General features: G+C 36.2%; 1 protein-coding gene across 2 annotated transcripts in view; it reads left to right on the top strand.

Moving 5' to 3' along the window:
• The window catches only part of LOC117332487, a 58,079-nt gene extending 37,415 nt beyond the window's left edge, over nucleotides 1-20,664 (top strand). The window contains exons 7-8 of one of the 2 annotated variants that reach the window (XR_004533745.1): nucleotides 16,310-20,069; nucleotides 20,239-20,664. Coding sequence is in view for 1 of the 2 variants with exons in the window: in XM_033891414.1 (XP_033747305.1) it covers nucleotides 16,310-16,314 (5 nt within the window). In the remaining variant the exon portion in view is untranslated. Of the gene's footprint in view, nucleotides 1-16,309 lie in introns of both variants that reach the window. The other variant, XM_033891414.1, reaches the window with a different exon arrangement.
• Nucleotides 20,665-21,603: the final 939 nt, after the last annotated feature.

The following is a 21,603-nucleotide window of genomic DNA, read 5'->3' as shown; positions in this document are numbered from 1 at the left end:
CAAACCTGTTATGGGCCTGCAGTTTCTGTTATTGTGGTCCAAACGGTTGAACCAATTAGATCACAATTGTTTGTTTATGAAATAAAGACAGACCTTATGATTTTGTATTAATTAGAGATGAGTCTTAAAGAAGAGTTTTAAGGCCTGTATAACATTTCAAATAAAGTTTAGGATCTATGATATTTCCTCACAAAAACATTATTTTTATTGATATAATATACAGGTGTACACGTAATGTGCTATGAAAAATGTATGAAATTTTCTTTTGTCTTGAATATTATGCAAAAATTGTGATTTTTGTATGTCGAATAATGAGTTGGTGGAAAACAATCGTCAATATCTCCTTGATTACGATTACGACAATGCAAACAAAACAATATATGGTATTTCTAAAATTTACATTTTCAACTGTGGTGTCGTTTCCCAGAAAGTCGTTGATCCCAAGACTTTCAGATTAAACCTGAAATGCAGAATTCCAAAAATCAAGGTACTTTTTAGTATAAACAAATTGGCCCAAGTCTTTTCCTTAATATGTAATATGTGCCATGCTACCTAGATGTTTTATACATGTCGTCAGTGGCCTTTTAGTGTTCGTGTGTGTACATGTGTGTGCTACTTTTTGTGTTACTGGGTTATATCTGCAATAAATTTAGTATTCTCAGTGTGGTTCCGCTTATTATTTTCACTTCAGAATACGAACATTTCCCAGTTAATGACAGATATTCTGTACAGGATTATCCTTAACTTTGCTGTTGACTTTAGATCGACAAGCATCTCTACCAACCTTCGTTATAGACCTTCAAAATAAAGAAGTTGTTGTATATAATGAACGTTTTATATGACTTGACCATATGTAAGACAAGTCGTTGACTCAATATATTGTCAAGTTTAAATAAAGTCTGCTATTATTCAAGATTGTTTACATGAAAATCATATATCCTAGGTCAGGGAATTAATATAATAATGCCACCAGGAACGGAAAACATACATTTGTAAACTAGCTTTGTTAAAGATAAACTTTGAATAATTTGTGAATTAATATAATGCTGTCTGTTTGATCGCTTCTAGAGTGTTTACAATCCTCTACAAACCAGCATTGTGTATGGAACCCTAGGAGATTGCTAGTTAGAAAAAATAGCTCTCCTTAAAAAATAACCAACCTGTAAACAAAAACGGAATTCTTTCTCAAATAAATGACAAAGGATAAGTATAAGAACTAGTTTACAAGGATAATAAAATCTACTTTTCCAGAATGGCAAACATCTTTGTCGTCAATTTTTCAAAGTAATGTCACGTTCTCTAAATGAGAATCAGGATAGTAGAAAGAAGAAATTCATATTGAAACACCAATTTAAGGAAATATATTGAACCCTGATTGACATCTTAAAACTTCCCTCTGTTCTCACCAATCTGCCAATCTTCATCTTCTGTTATATCACGGACATAGATTGTAATTTATAAGTCCTTGGGTGTGTTAATTTCCATAAAGATATATAGAAATAGTGCATTTAATGTCTTTGCATGGTCGCATGAGTTTGTGGCATGAACTGTCATCCAATGAGCAGATGTGCATGAGATTTGGAATTTTCTCACTGTTTTAAAAGTTTTATTTTGACATATATAAACATATACATTACGACATACAAGATTTTGTTAGACTTGCAACAAAAATTATTTCTGTTGTCCCGTAAGTTTTTCATATAACCCCCGAAACGTTTCGGCACCACTTGACTAGACCAAAGCATTGTCCTATTGAAATCAATACTTGGACAAACCTAAATCCATGTATAACAATTATTTCTGTTTAAATCCAGCGAAACGCACGTATGGGAAACCAATTTCCATTTTGAAGTTATGTTTTGCAATTGGTGGGTGGGGCTCGATATTGGAATGAAACGGGTCTCTGTTAAGGATTCTGTTTTGTCATACCTGGATACCGAGTATGACTTATAGATTTCAAGATTTTATTCAACACTCAGACACATAAGATATGTGTAACATGAGGCATACAAATACATTTGACAGAATGGACAGTTAAATTTGGTAATAACAGTTACATGTACATGTGTGTATATAATAACACCAGCCACACACACAATCCATACGTTCAAAAACATAATATTCTCGTACATGAGCGTGTAATTATACAATTTAGACACGCGCTCGCACACACACCTACATATAACTCATTCTTATAAATCTACACTATGTTTATAAATGTATACATATAAATAGCTTAATATTTAAATCAGAGTTAAACAGTTGAAATTTAATATTATTCTGCTATGTAGATGACCCTTAAGACAAACATTATGTAAGAAATAGTTTTCCTTTATCGTTACTTCATCCGTGTAAAGCCGACTGATATAAACTTCTAGATGTATTCATTACAATATATGAGAACAAATACTAAAGATGTATTCATACATACCTGTAATTTAGCTAATCGAATCGATAATCTATGTTTTATATGAAGTCAACCGAATCTGAACTTCGTCGATCGATCGGTACTTTTCTGATTGTGTAGTAGATAATCTGTTTGTCTAAACTTCAGCCCTGATCAAACTGACGCAGTGTAACTACATATACTAGATCTATAATTATAAATTAACCTACGTTTAAGTTAGGTTAGACATGTTGAACTAGGGCTAATACATACCTGCCACGGGTCCAACGTGAACAAACTGACTTGATGGTCACTCCCAAACTGACCACAACGCGTGGGCGACATTTTGTAAAGAAATTTCTTATTTCAGTAACAAAATGAAAAATTTATAGAATTTTCAAACAATATCCCAGAACAGTCAGTACATGTGTTTATTTTTTATTTTTTTAGCCCACCAGCCCACCATCATCAGATGGTGGGCTATTCAAATCGCCCTGCGTCCGTGGTCCGTCCGTCCGTCCGCCCCTCCGTCCGTCCGTCCGTAAACAATTCTTGTTATCGCTATTTCTCAGAAAGTACTGAAGGGATCTTTCTCAGATTTCATATGTAGGTTCCCCTTGGTGCCTAGTTATGCATATCGCATTTTGAGACCTAACGGAAAACAACATGGCCGACAGGCAGCCATCTTGGATTTTGACAATTGAAGTTTGTTATCGCTATTTCTCAGAAAGTACTGAAGGGATCTTTCTCAAATTTCATATGTAGGTTCCCCTTGCTGCCTAGTTATGCATATTGCATTTTGAGACCAATCGGGGAAAAAAACATGGCCGACAGGCAGCCATCTTGGATTTTGACAATTGAAGTTTGTTATCGCTATTTCTCAGAAAGCACTGAAGGGATCTTTCTCAAATTTCATATGTAGGTTCCCCTTGCTGCCTAGTTATGCATATTGCATTTTGAGACCAATCGGAAAACAACATGGCCGACAGGCAGCCATCTTGGATTTTGACAATTGAAGTTTGTTATCGCTATTTCTCAGAAAGTACTGAAGAGATCTTTCTTAAATTTCATATATAGGTTCCCCTTGGTGCCTAGTTATGCATAAAGCATTTTGAGACCAATCGGAAAACAACATGGCCGACAGGCAGCCATCTTGGATTTTGACAATTGAAGTTTGTTATCGCTATTTCTCAGAAAGTACTGAAGGGATCTTTCTCAAATTTCATATGTAGGTTCCCCTTAGTGCCTTGTTATGAATATTGCATTTTGAGACCAATCGGAAAACAACATGGCCGACAGGCAGCCATCTTGGATTTTGACAATTGAAGTTTGTTATTGCTATTTCTCAGAAAGTACTGAAGGGATCTTTCTCAGATTTCATATGTAGGTTCCCCTTGGTGCCTAGTTATGCATATCGCATTTTGAGACCAATCGGAAAACAACATGGCCGACAGGCAGCCATCTTGGATTTTGACAATTGAAGTTTGTTATCGCTATTTCTCAGAATGTACTGACGAGATCTTTCTCAAATTTCATATGTAGGTTCCCCTTGGTGCCTAGTTATGCATTAAGCATTTTGAGACCTATCGGAAAACAACATGGCCGACAGGCAGCCATCTTGGATTTTGACAATTGAAGTTTGTTATCGCTATTTCTCAGAATGTACTGACGAGATCTTTCTCAAATTTCATATGTAGGTTCCCCTTGGTGCCTAGTTATGCATTAAGCATTTTGAGACCTATCGGAAAACAACATGGCCGACAGGCAGCCATCTTGGATTTTGACAATTGAAGTTTGTTATCGCTATTTCTCAGAATGTACTGAAGAGATCTTTCTTAAATTTCATATATAGGTTCCCCTTGGTGCCTAGTTATGCATAAAGCATTTTGAGACCAATCGGAAAACAACATGGCCGACAGGCAGCCATCTTGGATTTTGACAATTGAAGTTTGTTATCGCTATTTCTCAGAAAGTACTGAAGGGATCTTTCTCAGATTTCATATGTAGGTTCCCCTTGGTGCCTAGTTATGCATATCGCATTTTGAGACCTAACGGAAAACAACATGGCCGACAGGCAGCCATCTTGGATTTTGACAATTGAAGTTTGTTATCGCTATTTCTCAGAAAGTACTGAAGGGATCGTTCTCAAATTTCATATGTAGGTTCCCCTTGCTGCCTAGTTATGCATATTGCATTTTGAGACCAATCGGAAAACAACATGGCCGACAGGCAGCCATCTTGGATTTTGACAATTGAAGTTTGTTATCGCTATTTCTCAGAAAGCACTGAAGGGATCTTTCTCAAATTTCATATGTAGGTTCCCCTTGCTGCCTAGTTATGCATATTGCATTTTGAGACCAATCGGAAAACAACATGGCCGACAGGCAGCCATCTTGGATTTTTAGCCCACCATCATCAGATGGTGGGCTGTTCAAATTGCCCTGCGTCCGTGGTCCGTCGTCCGTCCGTCCCTCCGTCCGTAAACAATTCTTGTTATCGCTATTTCTCAGAAAGTACTGAAGGGATCTTTCTCAAATTTCATATGTAGGTTCCCCTTGGTGCCTAGTTATGCATATTGCGTTTTGAGACCAATCTGAAAACAACATGGCCGACAGGCAGCCATCTTGGATTTTGACAACTGAAGTTTGTTATCGCTATTTCTGAGAAAGTACTGAAGGGATCTTTCTCAAATTTCATATGTAGGTTCCCCTTGGTGCCTAGTTATGCATATTGCGATTTGAGACCAATTGGAAATCAACATGGCCGACAGGCAGCCATCTTGGATTTTGACAATTGAAGTTTGTTATCGCTATTTCTGAGAAAGCACTGAATGGATCTTTCTTAAATTTCATATGTAGGTTTCCCTTGGTGCCTAGTTATGCATATCGCATTTTGAGACCTAACGGAAAACAACATGGCCGACAGGCAGCCATCTTGGATTTTGACAATTGAAGTTTGTTATCGCTATTTCTCAGAAAGTACTGAAGGGATCGTTCTCAAATTTCATATGTAGGTTCCCCTTGCTGCCTAGTTATGCATATTGCATTTTGAGACCAATCGGAAAACAACATGGCCGACAGGCAGCCATCTTGGATTTTGACAATTGAAATTTATTATCGCTATTTCTGAGAAAGTACTGAAGGGATCTTTCTCAAATTTCATATGCAGGTTCCCCTTGGTGCCTAGTTATGCATATTGCGTTTTGAGACCAATCTGAAAACAACATGGCCGACAGGCAGCCATCTTGGATTTTGACAATTGAAGTTTGTTATCGCTATTTCTGAGAAAGAACTGAATGGATCTTTCTGAAATTTCATATGTAGATTTCCCTTGGTGCCTAGTTATGCATATTGCGTTTTGAGACCAATCTGAAAACAACATGGCCGACAGGCAGCCATCTTGGATTTTGACAATTGAAGTTTGTTATCGCTATTTCTGAAAAAGTACTGAAGGGATCTTTCTCAAATTTCATATGCAGGTTCCCCTTGGTGCCTAGTTATGCATATTGCGTTTTGAGACCAATCTGAAAACAACATGGCCGACAGGCAGCCATCTTGGATTTTGACAATTGAAGTTTGTTATCGCTATTTCTGAGAAAGTACTGAATGGATCTTTCTGAAATTTCATATGTAGGTTTCCCTTGGTGCCTAGTTATGCATATTGCGTTTTGAGACCAATCTGAAAACAACATGGCTGACAGGCAGCCATCTTGGATTTTGACAATTGAAGTTTGTTATCACTATTTCTGAGAAAGTACTGAATGGATCTTTCTGAAATTTCATATGTAGGTTTCCCTTGGTGCCTAGTTATTCATATTGCATTTTGAGACCAATCTGAAAATAACATGGCCGACAGGCAGCCATCTTGGATTTTGACAATTGGAGTTTGTTATCGCTATTTCTGAGAAAGTACTAAATGGATCTTTCTGAAATTTCATATGTAGGTTTCCCTTGGTGCCTTGTTATGCATATTGCGTTTTGAGACCAATCTGAAAACAACATGGCCGACAGGCAGCCATCTTGGATTTTGACAATTGAAGTTTGTTATCACTATTTCTGAGAAAGTACTTAATGGATCTTTCTGAAATTTCATATGTAGATTTCCCTTGGTGCCTAGTTATGCATATTACGATTTGAGACCAATTGGAAATCAACATGGCCGACAGGCAGCCATCTTGGATTTTGACAATTGAAGTTTGTTATCGCTATTTCTGAGAAAGCACTGAATGGATCTTTCTTAAATTTCATATGTAGGTTTCCCTTGGTGCCTAGTTATGCATATCGCATTTTGAGACCTAACGGAAAACAACATGGCCGACAGGCAGCCATCTTGGATTTTGACAATTGAAGTTTGTTATCGCTATTTCTCAGAAAGTACTGAAGGGATCGTTCTCAAATTTCATATGTAGGTTCCCCTTGCTGCCTAGTTATGCATATTGCATTTTGAGACCAATCGGAAAACAACATGGCCGACAGGCAGCCATCTTGGATTTTGACAATTGAAATTTATTATCGCTATTTCTGAGAAAGTACTGAAGGGATCTTTCTCAAATTTCATATGCAGGTTCCCCTTGGTGCCTAGTTATGCATATTGCGTTTTGAGACCAATCTGAAAACAACATGGCCGACAGGCAGCCATCTTGGATTTTGACAATTGAAGTTTGTTATCGCTATTTCTGAGAAAGAACTGAATGGATCTTTCTGAAATTTCATATGTAGATTTCCCTTGGTGCCTAGTTATGCATATTGCGTTTTGAGACCAATCTGAAAACAACATGGCCGACAGGCAGCCATCTTGGATTTTGACAATTGAAGTTTGTTATCGCTATTTCTGAAAAAGTACTGAAGGGATCTTTCTCAAATTTCATATGCAGGTTCCCCTTGGTGCCTAGTTATGCATATTGCGTTTTGAGACCAATCTGAAAACAACATGGCCGACAGGCAGCCATCTTGGATTTTGACAATTGAAGTTTGTTATCGCTATTTCTGAGAAAGTACTGAATGGATCTTTCTGAAATTTCATATGTAGGTTTCCCTTGGTGCCTAGTTATGCATATTGCGTTTTGAGACCAATCTGAAAACAACATGGCTGACAGGCAGCCATCTTGGATTTTGACAATTGAAGTTTGTTATCGCTATTTCTCAGAAAGTACTGAAGAGATCTTTCTTAAATTTCATATATAGGTTCCCCTTGGTGCCTAGTTATGCATAAAGCATTTTGAGACCAATCGGAAAACAACATGGCCGACAGGCAGCCATCTTGGATTTTGACAATTGAAGTTTGTTATCGCTATTTCTCAGAAAGTACTGAAGGGATCTTTCTCAAATTTCATATGTAGGTTCCCCTTAGTGCCTTGTTATGAATATTGCATTTTGAGACCAATCGGAAAACAACATGGCCGACAGGCAGCCATCTTGGATTTTGACAATTGAAGTTTGTTATTGCTATTTCTCAGAAAGTACTGAAGGGATCTTTCTCAGATTTCATATGTAGGTTCCCCTTGGTGCCTAGTTATGCATATCGCATTTTGAGACCAATCGGAAAACAACATGGCCGACAGGCAGCCATCTTGGATTTTGACAATTGAAGTTTGTTATCGCTATTTCTCAGAATGTACTGACGAGATCTTTCTCAAATTTCATATGTAGGTTCCCCTTGGTGCCTAGTTATGCATTAAGCATTTTGAGACCTATCGGAAAACAACATGGCCGACAGGCAGCCATCTTGGATTTTGACAATTGAAGTTTGTTATCGCTATTTCTCAGAATGTACTGACGAGATCTTTCTCAAATTTCATATGTAGGTTCCCCTTGGTGCCTAGTTATGCATTAAGCATTTTGAGACCTATCGGAAAACAACATGGCCGACAGGCAGCCATCTTGGATTTTGACAATTGAAGTTTGTTATCGCTATTTCTCAGAATGTACTGAAGAGATCTTTCTTAAATTTCATATATAGGTTCCCCTTGGTGCCTAGTTATGCATAAAGCATTTTGAGACCAAACGGAAAACAACATGGCCGACAGGCAGCCATCTTGGATTTTGACAATTGAAGTTTGTTATCGCTATTTCTCAGAAAGTACTGAAGGGATCTTTCTCAGATTTCATAAGTAGGTTCCCCTTGGTGCCTAGTTATGCATAACGCATTTTGAGACCTAACGGAAAACAACATGGCCGACAGGCAGCCATCTTGGATTTTGACAATTGAAGTTTGTTATCGCTATTTCTCAGAAAGTACTGAAGGGATCTTTCTCAAATTTCATATGTAGGTTCCCCTTGGTGCCTAGTTATGCATATTGCGATTTGAGACCAATTGGAAATCAACATGGCCGACAGGCAGCCATCTTGGATTTTGACAATTGAAGTTTGTTATCGCTATTTCTGAGAAAGCACTGAATGGATCTTTCTTAAATTTCATATGTAGGTTTCCCTTGGTGCCTAGTTATGCATATCGCATTTTGAGACCTAACGGAAAACAACATGGCCGACAGGCAGCCATCTTGGATTTTGACAATTGAAGTTTGTTATCGCTATTTCTCAGAAAGTACTGAAGGGATCGTTCTCAAATTTCATATGTAGGTTCCCCTTGCTGCCTAGTTATGCATATTGCATTTTGAGACCAATCGGAAAACAACATGGCCGACAGGCAGCCATCTTGGATTTTGACAATTGAAATTTATTATCGCTATTTCTGAGAAAGTACTGAAGGGATCTTTCTCAAATTTCATATGTCAGGTTCCCCTTGGTGCCTAGTTATGCATATTGCGTTTTGAGACCAATCTGAAAACAACATGGCCGACAGGCAGCCATCTTGGATTTTGACAATTGAAGTTTGTTATCGCTATTTCTGAGAAAGCACTGAATGGATCTTTCTTAAATTTCATATGTAGGTTTCCCTTGGTGCCTAGTTATGCATATTGCGTTTTGAGACCAATCTGAAAACAACATGGCCGACAGGCAGCCATCTTGGATTTTGACAATTGAAGTTTGTTATCGCTATTTCTGAGAAAGTACTGAAGGGATCTTTCTCAAATTTCATATGTAGGTTCCCCTTGGTGCCTAGTTATGCATATTGCGTTTTGAGACCAATCTGAAAACAACATGGCCGACAGGCAGCCATCTTGGATTTTGACAATTGAAGTTTGTTATCGCTATTTCTGAGAAAGTACTGAATGGATCTTTCTGAAATTTCATATGTAGGTTTCCCTTGGTGCCTAGTTATGCATATTGCGATTTGAGACCAATTGGAAATCAACATGGCCGACAGGCAGCCATCTTGGATTTTGACAATTGAAGTTTGTTATCGCTATTTCTGAGAAAGCACTGAATGGATCTTTCTTAAATTTCATATGTAGGTTTCCCTTGGTGCCTAGTTATGCATATCGCATTTTGAGACCTAACGGAAAACAACATGGCCGACAGGCAGCCATCTTGGATTTTGACAATTGAAGTTTGTTATCGCTATTTCTCAGAAAGTACTGAAGGGATCGTTCTCAAATTTCATATGTAGGTTCCCCTTGCTGCCTAGTTATGCATATTGCATTTTGAGACCAATCTGAAAACAACATGGCCGACAGGCAGCCATCTTGGATTTTGACAATTGAAAGTTTATTATCGCTATTTCTGAGAAAGTACTGAAGGGATCTTTCTCAAATTTCATATGCAGGTTCCCCTTGGTGCCTAGTTATGCATATTGCGTTTTGAGACCAATCTGAAAACAACATGGCCGACAGGCAGCCATCTTGGATTTTGACAATTGAAGTTTGTTATCGCTATTTCTGAGAAAGAACTGAATGGATCTTTCTGAAATTTCATATGTAGATTTCCCTTGGTGCCTAGTTATGCATATTGCGTTTTGAGACCAATCTGAAAACAACATGGCCGACAGGCAGCCATCTTGGATTTTGACAATTGAAGTTTGTTATCGCTATTTCTGAGAAAGTACTGAAGGGATCTTTCTCAAATTTCATATGCAGGTTCCCCTTGGTGCCTAGTTATGCATATTGCGTTTTGAGACCAATCTGAAAACAACATGGCCGACAGGCAGCCATCTTGGATTTTGACAATTGAAGTTTGTTATCGCTATTTCTGAGAAAGTACTGAATGGATCTTTCTGAAATTTCATATGTAGTTTCCCTTGGTGCCTAGTTATGCATATTACGTTTTGAGACCAATCTGAAAACAACATGGCCGACAGGCAGCCATCTTGGATTTTGACAATTGAAGTTTGTTATCGCTATTTCTGAGAAAGTACTGAATGGATCTTTCTGAAATTTCATATGTAGGTTTCCCTTGGTGCCTAGTTATGCATATTGCGTTTTGAGACCAATCTGAAAACAACATGGCCGACAGGCAGCCATCTTGGATTTTGACAATTGAAGTTTGTTATCGCTATTTCTGAGAAAGTACTGAATGGATCTTTCTGAAATTTCATATGTAGGTTTCCCTTGGTGCCTAGTTATGCATATTGCGTTTTGAGACCAATCTGAAAACAACATGGCCGACAGGCAGCCATCTTGGATTTTGACAATTGAAGTTTGTTATCACTATTTCTGAGAAAGTACTTAATGGATCTTTCTGAAATTTCATATGTAGGTTTCCCTTGGTGCCTAGTTATGCATATTGCGTTTTGAGACCAATCTGAAAACAACATGGCCGACAGGCAGCCATCTTGGATTTTGACAATTGAAGTTTGTTATCGCTATTTCTGAGAAAGTACTGAATGGATCTTTCTGAAATTTCATATGTAGGTTTCCCTTGGTGCCTAGTTATGCATATTGCATTTTGAGACCAATCTGAAAACTAACATGGCCGACAGGCAGCCATCTTGGATTTTGACAATTGAAGTTTGTTATCGCTATTTCTGAGAAAGTACTGAAGGGATCTTTCTCAAATTTCATATGTAGGTTCCCCTTGGTGCCTAGTTATGCATATTGCGTTTTGAGACCAATCTGAAAACAACATGGCCGACAGGCAGCCATCTTGGATTTTGACAATTGAAGTTTGTTATCGCTATTTCTGAGAAAGTACTGAATGGATCTTTCTGAAATTTCATATGTAGATTTCCCTTGGTGCCTAGTTATGCATATTGCGTTTTGAGACCAATCTGAAAACAACATGGCCGACAGTCAGCCATCTTGGATTTTGACAATTGAAGTTTGTTATCGCTATTTCTGAGAAAGTACTGAAGGGATCTTTCTCAAATTTCATATGCAGGTTCCCCTTGGTGCCTAGTTATCCATATTGCGTTTTGAGACCAATCTGAAAACAACATGGCCGACAGGCAGCCATCTTGGATTTTGACAATTGAAGTTTGTTATCGCTATTTCTGAGAAAGTACTGAATGGATCTTTCTCAAATTTCATATGTAGGTTTCCCTTGGTGCCTAGTTATGCATATTGCGTTTTGAGACCAATCTGAAAACAACATGGCTGACAGGCAGCCATCTTGGATTTTGACAATTGAAGTTTGTTATCACTATTTCTGAGAAAGTACTAAATGGATCTTTCTGAAATTTCATATGTAGGTTTCCCTTGGTGCCTTGTTATGCATATTGCGTTTTGAGACCAATCTGAAAACAACATGGCCGACAGGCAGCCATCTTGGATTTTGACAATTGAAGTTTGTTATCACTATTTCTGAGAAAGTACTTAATGGATCTTTCTGAAACTTCATATGTAAGTTTCCCTTGGTGCCTAGTTATGCATATTGCATTTTGAGACCAATCTGAAAATAACATGACCGACAGGCAGCCATCTTGGATTTTGACAATTGAAGTTTGTTATCGCTATTTCTGATAAAATACTGAAGGGATCTTTCTCAAATTTCATTTTGAGGTTCCCCTTGGTGCCTCATTATGCTTATTGTATTTTGAGATCAATTGGAAAACAATATGGCCGACAGACCGCCATCTTGAATTTTGACAATTGAAGTTTGTTATCTCTATTTCTCAAAGTACTGAATGGATCTTTCTCAAATTTCGTGGGGCCGCGGTAGCCGAGTGGTTAAGGTGTCCCGACACTTTATCACTAGCCCTCCACCTCTGGGTTGCGAGTTCGAAACCTACGTGGGGCAGTTGCCAGGTACTGACCGTAGGCCGGTGGTTTTTCTCCGGGTACTCCGGCTTTCCTCCACCTCCAAACCTGGCACGTCCTTAAATGACCCTGGCTGTTAATAGGACGTTAAACAAAAACAAACCAAAAACAAACCAAATTCTCAAATTTCATAAGTAGGTTCCCCTTGGTCCCTTGTATTGCATTTTTGGACCAGTCTGTCCTGAAAACAACCTGGCAAACAAACAGCCATTATCATTCAATCTCAGATTTCTTATATAGCTAGGATTCCCTTGTTTGAAAAGTACTGGATGGATGTCTCAATTTGCACAGATTAGTAAAATGAAGGGAAAAGTAGAGAAAAGATCAATCTGACATGGAACCTATGAAGATCATTCAATGGTGGGCGCCAAGATCCCTCTGGGATCTCTTGTTACAATTGAAGTTTGTTATCGCTATTTCTCAGAATGTACTGAAGAAATCTTTCTTAAATTTCATATATAGGTCCCCCTTGGTGCCTTGTTATGCATAAAGCATTTTGAGACCAATCGGAAAACAACATGGCCGACAGGCAGCCATCTTGGATTTTGACAATTGAAGTTTGTTATCGCTATTTCTCAGAAAGTACTGAAGGGATCTTTCTCAAATTTCATATGTAGGTTCCCCTCGGTGCCTAGTTATGCATATTGCAATTTGAGACAAATCGGAAAACAACATGGCCGATAGGCAGCCATCTTAGATTTTGACAATTGAAACTTGTTATCGCTATTTCTAAGAAAGTGCTGAAGGGATCTTTCTCAAATTTCATATGTAGGTTCCCCTTGGTCCCTGGTGTTGCATTTTGGGACCAATCCGAAAGCAACATGGCGGACAGACAGCCATTATCGCTAAATCTTAAATTTTATATATAGGTACCCCTTGTTTGAAAAGTACTAGAGGGCTGTTTCTGAATTTACACAGATTAGTAAGACTTAGAAGGGAAAAGTAGAGAAAAGATCAATCTGTCATGGAACCTATAAAGATCATTCAATGGTGGGCGCCAAGATCCCTCTGGGATCTCTTGTTTATTTTTTTTTTCAAACTTAGATTTGTGGATGTGTGTATGTATAAGAACTTAAAACCAAGTAAAATGAGGGGTTAGATATCATATAAGTATGATAGGAAGAACGTGGAACTACGATTAAGTAGGCACAGCTTCACCAAAGAACGATAAACACTTGTACCAGGGCGAAAGAAGTTCAAAAGTCTGTTCAAAGACTATGGGCGTAAGCCGTTATCGCTTCGCCGTCTTAGACGTTGTTGCATCGCACCATGGTATATAGTTGTATCATTATATAAAAAATGCGGTCCCATATTATTTCCAGTTTGACTGGAATGACACGCCATCTTGAAACACTTGGTATGGCTACTCTCTACTGTATATCCGATAGCAGTTATATTGTGTATGACCCATAGATGTTCACTATCATGAAAATTGTATATTGTCGCTTTTGCACTGTAATGGATAGGGGTATTGAGAAAAAGCATTCGACAAAGTACGATGCATGACAACTAAAGAAATAAAGAGGTTGCAATTGGCCATGCCATTAAAAATGATTTTAATACTTATGCGGGATACGGGGTTGAAACATACATCTTCGGATAGGTAATCTAACCTACAAATCATATACGTATGTAGGCCGGTGGTTTTTCTCCGGGTACTCCGGCTTTCCTCCACCTCCAAAACCTGGCACGTTCTTAAATGACCCTGGCTGTTAATAGGATGTTAAACAAAAACAAACCAAACAAACGTAATTCTTGAGCTTAAGGAATGATGCTCCGTCAACCGTTCACCACCTTCAGTCAGCATTTTAACGGAATTTTACCGTAAACATCCTAAAGATGTAGGATTTAACACGAATTCAGCATCTTAAAGACACAGATATAGGATTTGACACGAACTTAACATCCGAAAGGCTTTAAGATGTAGGATTTGACACGGACTTAACATCAGAAAGGCTTATGCAGGATTTGACAAGAACTGAACATCGGAAGAGCTTAAGATGCAGGATTTGACACGAACTTAACATCCGAAAGCTTAAGATGCAGGATTTGACACGAATTTAACATCCGAAAGGTTTAAGATGCAGGATTTGCATCCGAAGGGCTTGGCCCTAAACGACTAAAAATACCAATGTGCCTTGAATAAAATACAGTACAAAAAAAAAACGCAATGCGAAGGGTGGATAACAAAACTCGCCACTTGGACTTATTGCTTTCAGACATTCTCTTTAACTAGGGAGATGGTTAATAGAGCATAACGCTTTTAGGTTGTCTTAATTGCAATCGCCTTTTGCCCGTCGTGTTGTGATCACAATGACTTGAGTAAATATGAACAGATTTTCACGAAACCTGCTGCTTTATATGAATAAGATCTCGGATAAGTTAAGTTATTTAACGCATTAAACATAAATTCTAAGCATTAAAATTAGTAACTTTACTTGTTGCTAAGTGAACATGTTACTTTACTTTGTTACTCTATTTTGTTACATTATGTTCTTACTCTATTTTGTTACATTATGTTCTTACTTTATTTTGTTACTTTACTTGTTGCTAAGTAAACATTTAACGCGTTAAAAGCTCATTAAACAGTTATCGCGTTAAATGTTAAGTAACATAAGTAACAAATTTAATGCGTTAAATCTAGTTTTGCAGGATTACCAATATTTTATTCAAATGCATTACCTTGGCCATCTTTCAAGTTCACGTGTTTAAATTGTTTAAACCAATGCAAAAAGATTCTATCGGTTTATATATCAGAACTCAGGTGACTGATAAGGCCTTTGGGCTTCTTGTTCTTATCATGTCTGACGAGGTCTCAAGTGATCTATTGCAATTGTCTTTTGTCCGACCTCGTGTGTCGTCTGTCAGGTGTCGTGCGTCTCAAATAATTTACATTTTCTATTCCTTCTCAATAACCAAGAGGCCCAGGATCGTGCTATTGAGGAAGTAGCATTCAGTGATGAAAAGCTACCAAGTTTGTTCAAATGAATGATTTTGACTTGCTTTCAAAGTCACGGTAGTCAAATGTGTTAAAATCTTTAAACGACTTCCCAATACCCAACAGGCCCATGATCATGATACTGGGCCAGTGGCATGTTGTAATGAGAGTTAAAAGTTTATTCAAATCTATGACCTTGACCTACTTTCAAGGTCACAGGGTTCAAATATGTTAGAATCTTAAAACGACTTCTCATTAACCAAGAGGCCCAGGGTGATTATATTGGTCCAGAAACATGCTGGGAAAAGGGCTACCAAAATTGTTTAAAATGACGTTAACCTTCTTTCAATGTCACAGGTGTCAAATATGTTAAACTCTTTAAGGGACTTCTCAGTAACCAAGAGGCCCAAAGTTATTATTTTGGGACAGCGGCAGGCTTTGACAACAGACTGAAAAGTATGATCAATTGAATGACCTTGATCTACTTTCAAGGTCACACTGGTTAAATATGTTAAACTCTTAATTAGAAATAAAAACAAACTATCAATATGCATTTCAGAACTCCTGTGACAGTAAAGGCCCATTTATCTTTTATTTAAGAATTACGAGTGTGTAATTATTTCTGCACCATAAATCAATTGATAAGAGACATGTAATTGATTGAGTCGGAATTTTTTTTACACATTAAGGTTTTCAAGCCCATACTTTTGAGCTATAATTATATGGGTCATTTGATGTAATTAAACATTTTAAGTTAGTTATGTGCCCATTCATAATATGATATGCTATGTTCTTTTTAGCGTATCTAATCACAGGTTAATGACATACATGTCCCGTCCCATATATTATTAATAGCTTTGTAATCAAATTCTAATGTTTTTGTTGCTTTCAGGCTAATGTGATTTTGGAAGAAGATCAGAACCATCATTCCAGATTGGAACTTTCAGGGTGATAAAAACCACACCTATCTGGCTGTTTTTAAAAACATTTTGATTCAATGTGAACAGTTTTTAAAGTCAAGTGTATCTGTCTACTGTAAATCACTTAGATTTTGTAAATACTTTATTTTGAGACATATTTGCGAATACATGATTTCGCGAACGCTGATCTAGAAATTACTCGAAAATCGCAAATGATGAGCTGTTGGAGTCATTGACACTACAAGACTCGTATATTAGTAGCCCATAATTTACAGTATGACTTTTTTTGTATTTTTGATTGATTTACCAGTACGATTTTAAGTGGTTTAGGTCTGAGTATTTTACAATTATGCTTTTCAGTGTTTTTTATCCGAGTGTGTGATTTTAAACTTCCTCTGATCAACATTATCCCCACGCATGTGCGAATGTGATCCTGATTGCTTGAAGTCAAAATCAATATAAAAGATTACACTTGTCTTAGGAATATTTGCAATAAGTAACGTGATATGATAGGATATGAAGTGTAGGTACATCATACAGCTAGGTGCTTCCAATTGTGTGCGTTTTACAAAGTATTGTTCACTTAGGAAGACAATATAATTTTTAAAAAAATGTAATTATCCTTAAAGTTGTGTTATCAAAGAAAAAAGAGTCCTTTATATATTGGTAGGGGTTCATTATAGAAGATAGGGGTAAATCTTCACACAAAATCATACAAAAGATACACACGTGTGGATTAAATCATATATTTATAATTTATAGTGCCCTGTATACTACTCCAATAAAACGATTAGACTGATTTTGATTAAATCACAATATGCCACATTAAAAGTATTAATTTTCTGTTTACGAAATTTGTAACTCCATAACTTCATTAACGAAAACATGCAGTAAATCAAAAAAATACCGCGCGAATTTTTTGTTTATTTTGATTTGATATTCTATTTAGCGGCACCACTGAGATATATGAAAGTAAGAAATTAGTAATGAGATATCAAAATTCATGGTCCGTTTTATTGACCCTTTCATGCATATTTTGTCATTTTTGTCTTTGCACGATTACAATTTTTTTTTTTTTTTTTTACAGTTTTATTAACTTTAGAGAATATTATTTTTACCTTGTCGTAAGTATTAAAATTTCGCCAAGGCCTTCAGGTTCGCTTCGCAATGTTGTGGCACACCAACCGTCCGTCAGTTTTGGTGGTTTTTTTTAAATGTTTATTTTATAGAAACGTTACGTGTCTATAATATCTAAGATCATTTTGACACGTTTAGTCTGCAGTTTTTTTGTTGTTTTTTTTATGAAGGAGTTTCAGTTAAACAGAGGACGAATCGGGAATAATCAAATGTTATATAAGGAAAGATGTCTCTCCTTTTGTAGTAATATGTTGAGTCCAATGGAAATGTTAAATTAAAGGAAACGAGAATACACGTTTTGCCACGCATGTTAAACATCCTGGTTAGCAGTTAAATTTTACTGGGTCTCTTGTGCAGTTTACATTTCAAACACGAGTGCTTCCAATACATTATTCTCTATATAGGAAAAACACATTACAATTGTACGAGTTCTCTGTTAGTTCCTTACCTAACCTAAACCAGGTTAACTAAATTTACAGTTTATTCAAATACCCAATATAATACATATTCCGTTGCGAGTATAGTTCAAGACATAACTTTTTTTAATGTGTGAATTTTTGTGTTTAATATGTTTTTAAAAAATTCTTTTTTGTGACTGACCATTTTTGAAGTACACTTTATATACACGTTTACCAGTAGCAGTGGTACGGTGTAGTGTGTGATTTAAAAACTGTTCACTTCATTTGGAGTACCTGTTCTAATTTCTGTAATCAATATTGTGCAGCATTCAAGATATACATTATTATAATATGTTATATACGATATATCCAGATATATATATATATACTTACATAATCATATAAGATTGATCATACTCTTGTGAAGTACAGGACCGACATTGCTCCCCGAATAAATGTCAACATGGTCTGCTAGATTTGGAACTTCTGTTTCTCCTCAGAATGTGTTAATGCATTCAACAATACAATAATAGTTGTAGAATAAATTTATCATGCCTGATATACTTTTTGTATACCTTTTTATAGAATATTTTGCCAATTTACTAGCGTTAATGCTGCCACTAGACTTGGTTTACATACCACTGGAGTACTTCGGATTTATTGCGGAAAAGACCGAGATTGTGGTTTTGCTGTTCAGTCAATGAAATACATTTTTTATTATACAAAAACGAATTTATGATACGAAATCCACGGCTTGTACACTAAATGAATGTTGCAATGCAATTTCCATTTCATGTTTGTATCAAAGTAATGTATTCCTCTTCTTGAGATATTTACTACCAGTCACCACCTTAAGTAGGCTTATCACCTGCGTTATGGAAGAAATTTTTAGAAAGATTATAAATTTTTTATTGGATATATCACAATCAATGAAAGGCATATAAAGGCCTAGTCTGAGTAATAGCACGTGCTTTGTCACGTGCAGCAAACAGAAAAAAAATAAGCATTGGCAGTTCATGCTTTTAATATTCAGACAACGGAAATGATGTCTGTTTTCCGACTGTTTTTAAATAATCAAAGGTAAAAGTAATTTTCCACGCTACGGTTAATGCCGCGGTGGCCGAGAGGTTAAGGTGTCCAGACACTTTATCACTAGCCCTCCACCTCTAGGTTGCGACTTAAGCATATAAACACACGTGGGGCAGTTGCCTGGTACTGATCAGTCATGACCGTAGGTCAGTGGTTTTTCTCTCCTCTACCTCGAAAACCAGGCACATCCTTAAATGACACTGGCTGTTGATAGGACGTTAAAAAAAATCAACAAAAAACAAAATCCTCGGTTAATGGGATAGCTAAGATATGGTTAACATATCTAATTATTACTTGTGTAGAAGTGATGGAAAACTACAAAACCCGGTGATACAATCCCGTACTCCACAGTGACTTATATTTACTGGGTACCAATTACTGGTCAACTGTATCTAAAGTCACTAATCAACACTGGTAGTATATCTTTGTGACAAAGATATATCTTTCTTCTTATCATCATTATCGATATCAATGATCTTTCGTTCATTGATATGCGTTAAAGAGACTAAGTAGATTCATGATAGCCAGTTTTTGCACTATTAAGATGTCTTGATGAGATCGTTTTTACAATAGTAATATTTTTAGTTTCTAGTCATTTTCGCTGTGTATACCATTGACCTGCATGTTTATAATGTGTATCTGCTATAATGTATGAATACTTGTGTGATAAATATGTCCATTATCATCTTATTTAATCAATATACATTTGTATCGTGTGGCATGCTTGCTCCCTATCGAATCATGTAATTTGTAGCGGTACGAAATTGTAATGAATTAATGGATTTTCGGGAAGTTTAGACAATGAAGAATTACTTAGAAAACTATGATGATATTAATATATTGAACATTTTAAAATTTCTCACATGTAATTAATGCAATTCTTCATAAATGTTTTAATTTGGATACATTTCTGGAGAGCTGAAATGAAAGACATTCGGTTATAATTTGAATTGAGATGTCAATCAATATTCTACATGAAAATATATATATATCAATCATCGTGTCTATTTATCACCGGTATGGTGTATTAGTATGACTTCAATAAATTATCGTTTTTAGCTCACCTGGCCCGATGAGTCAAGTGAGCTTATGCCTTGGTGTGGCGTCCGTCGTCCGTCGTCCGTCCGCCATCAACTTTTCAATTTATACCTATATTCAAGGCCACACGGGTTAAATTTGTTAAACCTTTAATATACTTCTTCTCATTTAACAAGAGACCGAGAGTCATATTTTGCTGAGCGGTTCTTTATATGAAGCCTGACGAAGTTTGTGAACAGAAATTACATTGACCATATTTAAGCCCACAGGGGTCAGCTGTGTTAAAACACTCAAAAACTTCTGATCAATCGGATGACCAAAAGTAATTATATTTGACTTGTCGGCTCCATTGATGATTCCCGACCAAGAAATGACTCTGGTCCGTATTCAAGGTCACATTTGTCAAATTGGTTAAACCCTCAATTACTTCTGATTAACTGAAAGGCAAAGTATCGAAATATTTTCCTGGTAAAACAAAAATTTGCAAAAGGAAATTTGTTTTTTTCTGATTGAATAAAATAACAAGAATACAGTACATTTGTATTTGGCTGGTAGGTTTCCCGGATTATGTCAAACATAACTTGTGAAAGAAGGTCACAGGGGTCAAATTTGTCAAAGCACAAAATCATGATCTTTATATCAACTTAAAGGCACGAAATCAAAGGGGGAAAAAACAGGTGAGCGATGCATAACGTTATCCATGGGTTTTTACTCCATTTATAGGGGTATCTATTTAGATTAGATATATTTCTGTTTATTGGCAAAATACAGATATCTGTATTTAGATTAGATATATCTATATTTGAATCAGAGATCTCTCTTATTTATCTCTAGTATCTAAATAGAGTATCTAATATAGAGATAACGTTATCTAAAATAGATATATCTGTATTTGAATCAGAGATCTCTCAAGTATTTGAAATAGAGAGAACTTTATCTGAAATATATATATCTGTATTAGAATCAGAGATATCTCTAGTATTTGAAATAGAGATAGCTTTATCTAAAATAGATATATCTGTATTTGAATAAAAGATATATCTCTAGTATTTGAAATAGAGAGAACTTTATCTGAAATATATATATCTGTATTTGAATCAGAGATATCTCTAGTATTTGAAATAGAGAGAACTTTATCTGAAATAGATATATCTGTATTTGAATAAAAGATATCTCTAGTATTTGAAATAGAGAGAACTTTATCTAAAATAGATATATCTGTATTTGAATAAAAGATATCTCTAGTATTTGAAATAGAGAGAACTTTATCTAAAATAGATATATCTGTATTTGAATCAGAGATATCTCTAGTATTTGAAATAGAGAGCACTTCATCTGAAATAGATATATCTATATTTGAATAAAAGATATCTCTAGTATTTGAAATAGAGAGAACTTTATCTAAAATAGATATAGCTGTATTTGAATCAGAGATATCTCTAGTATTTGAAATAGAGAGAACTTTATCTGAAATATATATATCTGTATTTGAATCAGAGATATCTCTAGTATTTGAAATAGAGAGAACTTTATCTAAAATAGATATATCTGTATTTGAATCAGAGATATCTCTAGTATTTGAAATAGAGAGAACTTTATCTAAA

Source organism: Pecten maximus, chromosome 8 (assembly GCF_902652985.1).
Source record: "Pecten maximus chromosome 8, xPecMax1.1, whole genome shotgun sequence".
Taxonomy (NCBI): Eukaryota; Metazoa; Mollusca; class Bivalvia; order Pectinida; family Pectinidae; genus Pecten; species Pecten maximus.
Note: the sequence above shows the minus strand (reverse complement) of the source record. Positions and strands in the feature narration are given on the sequence as shown.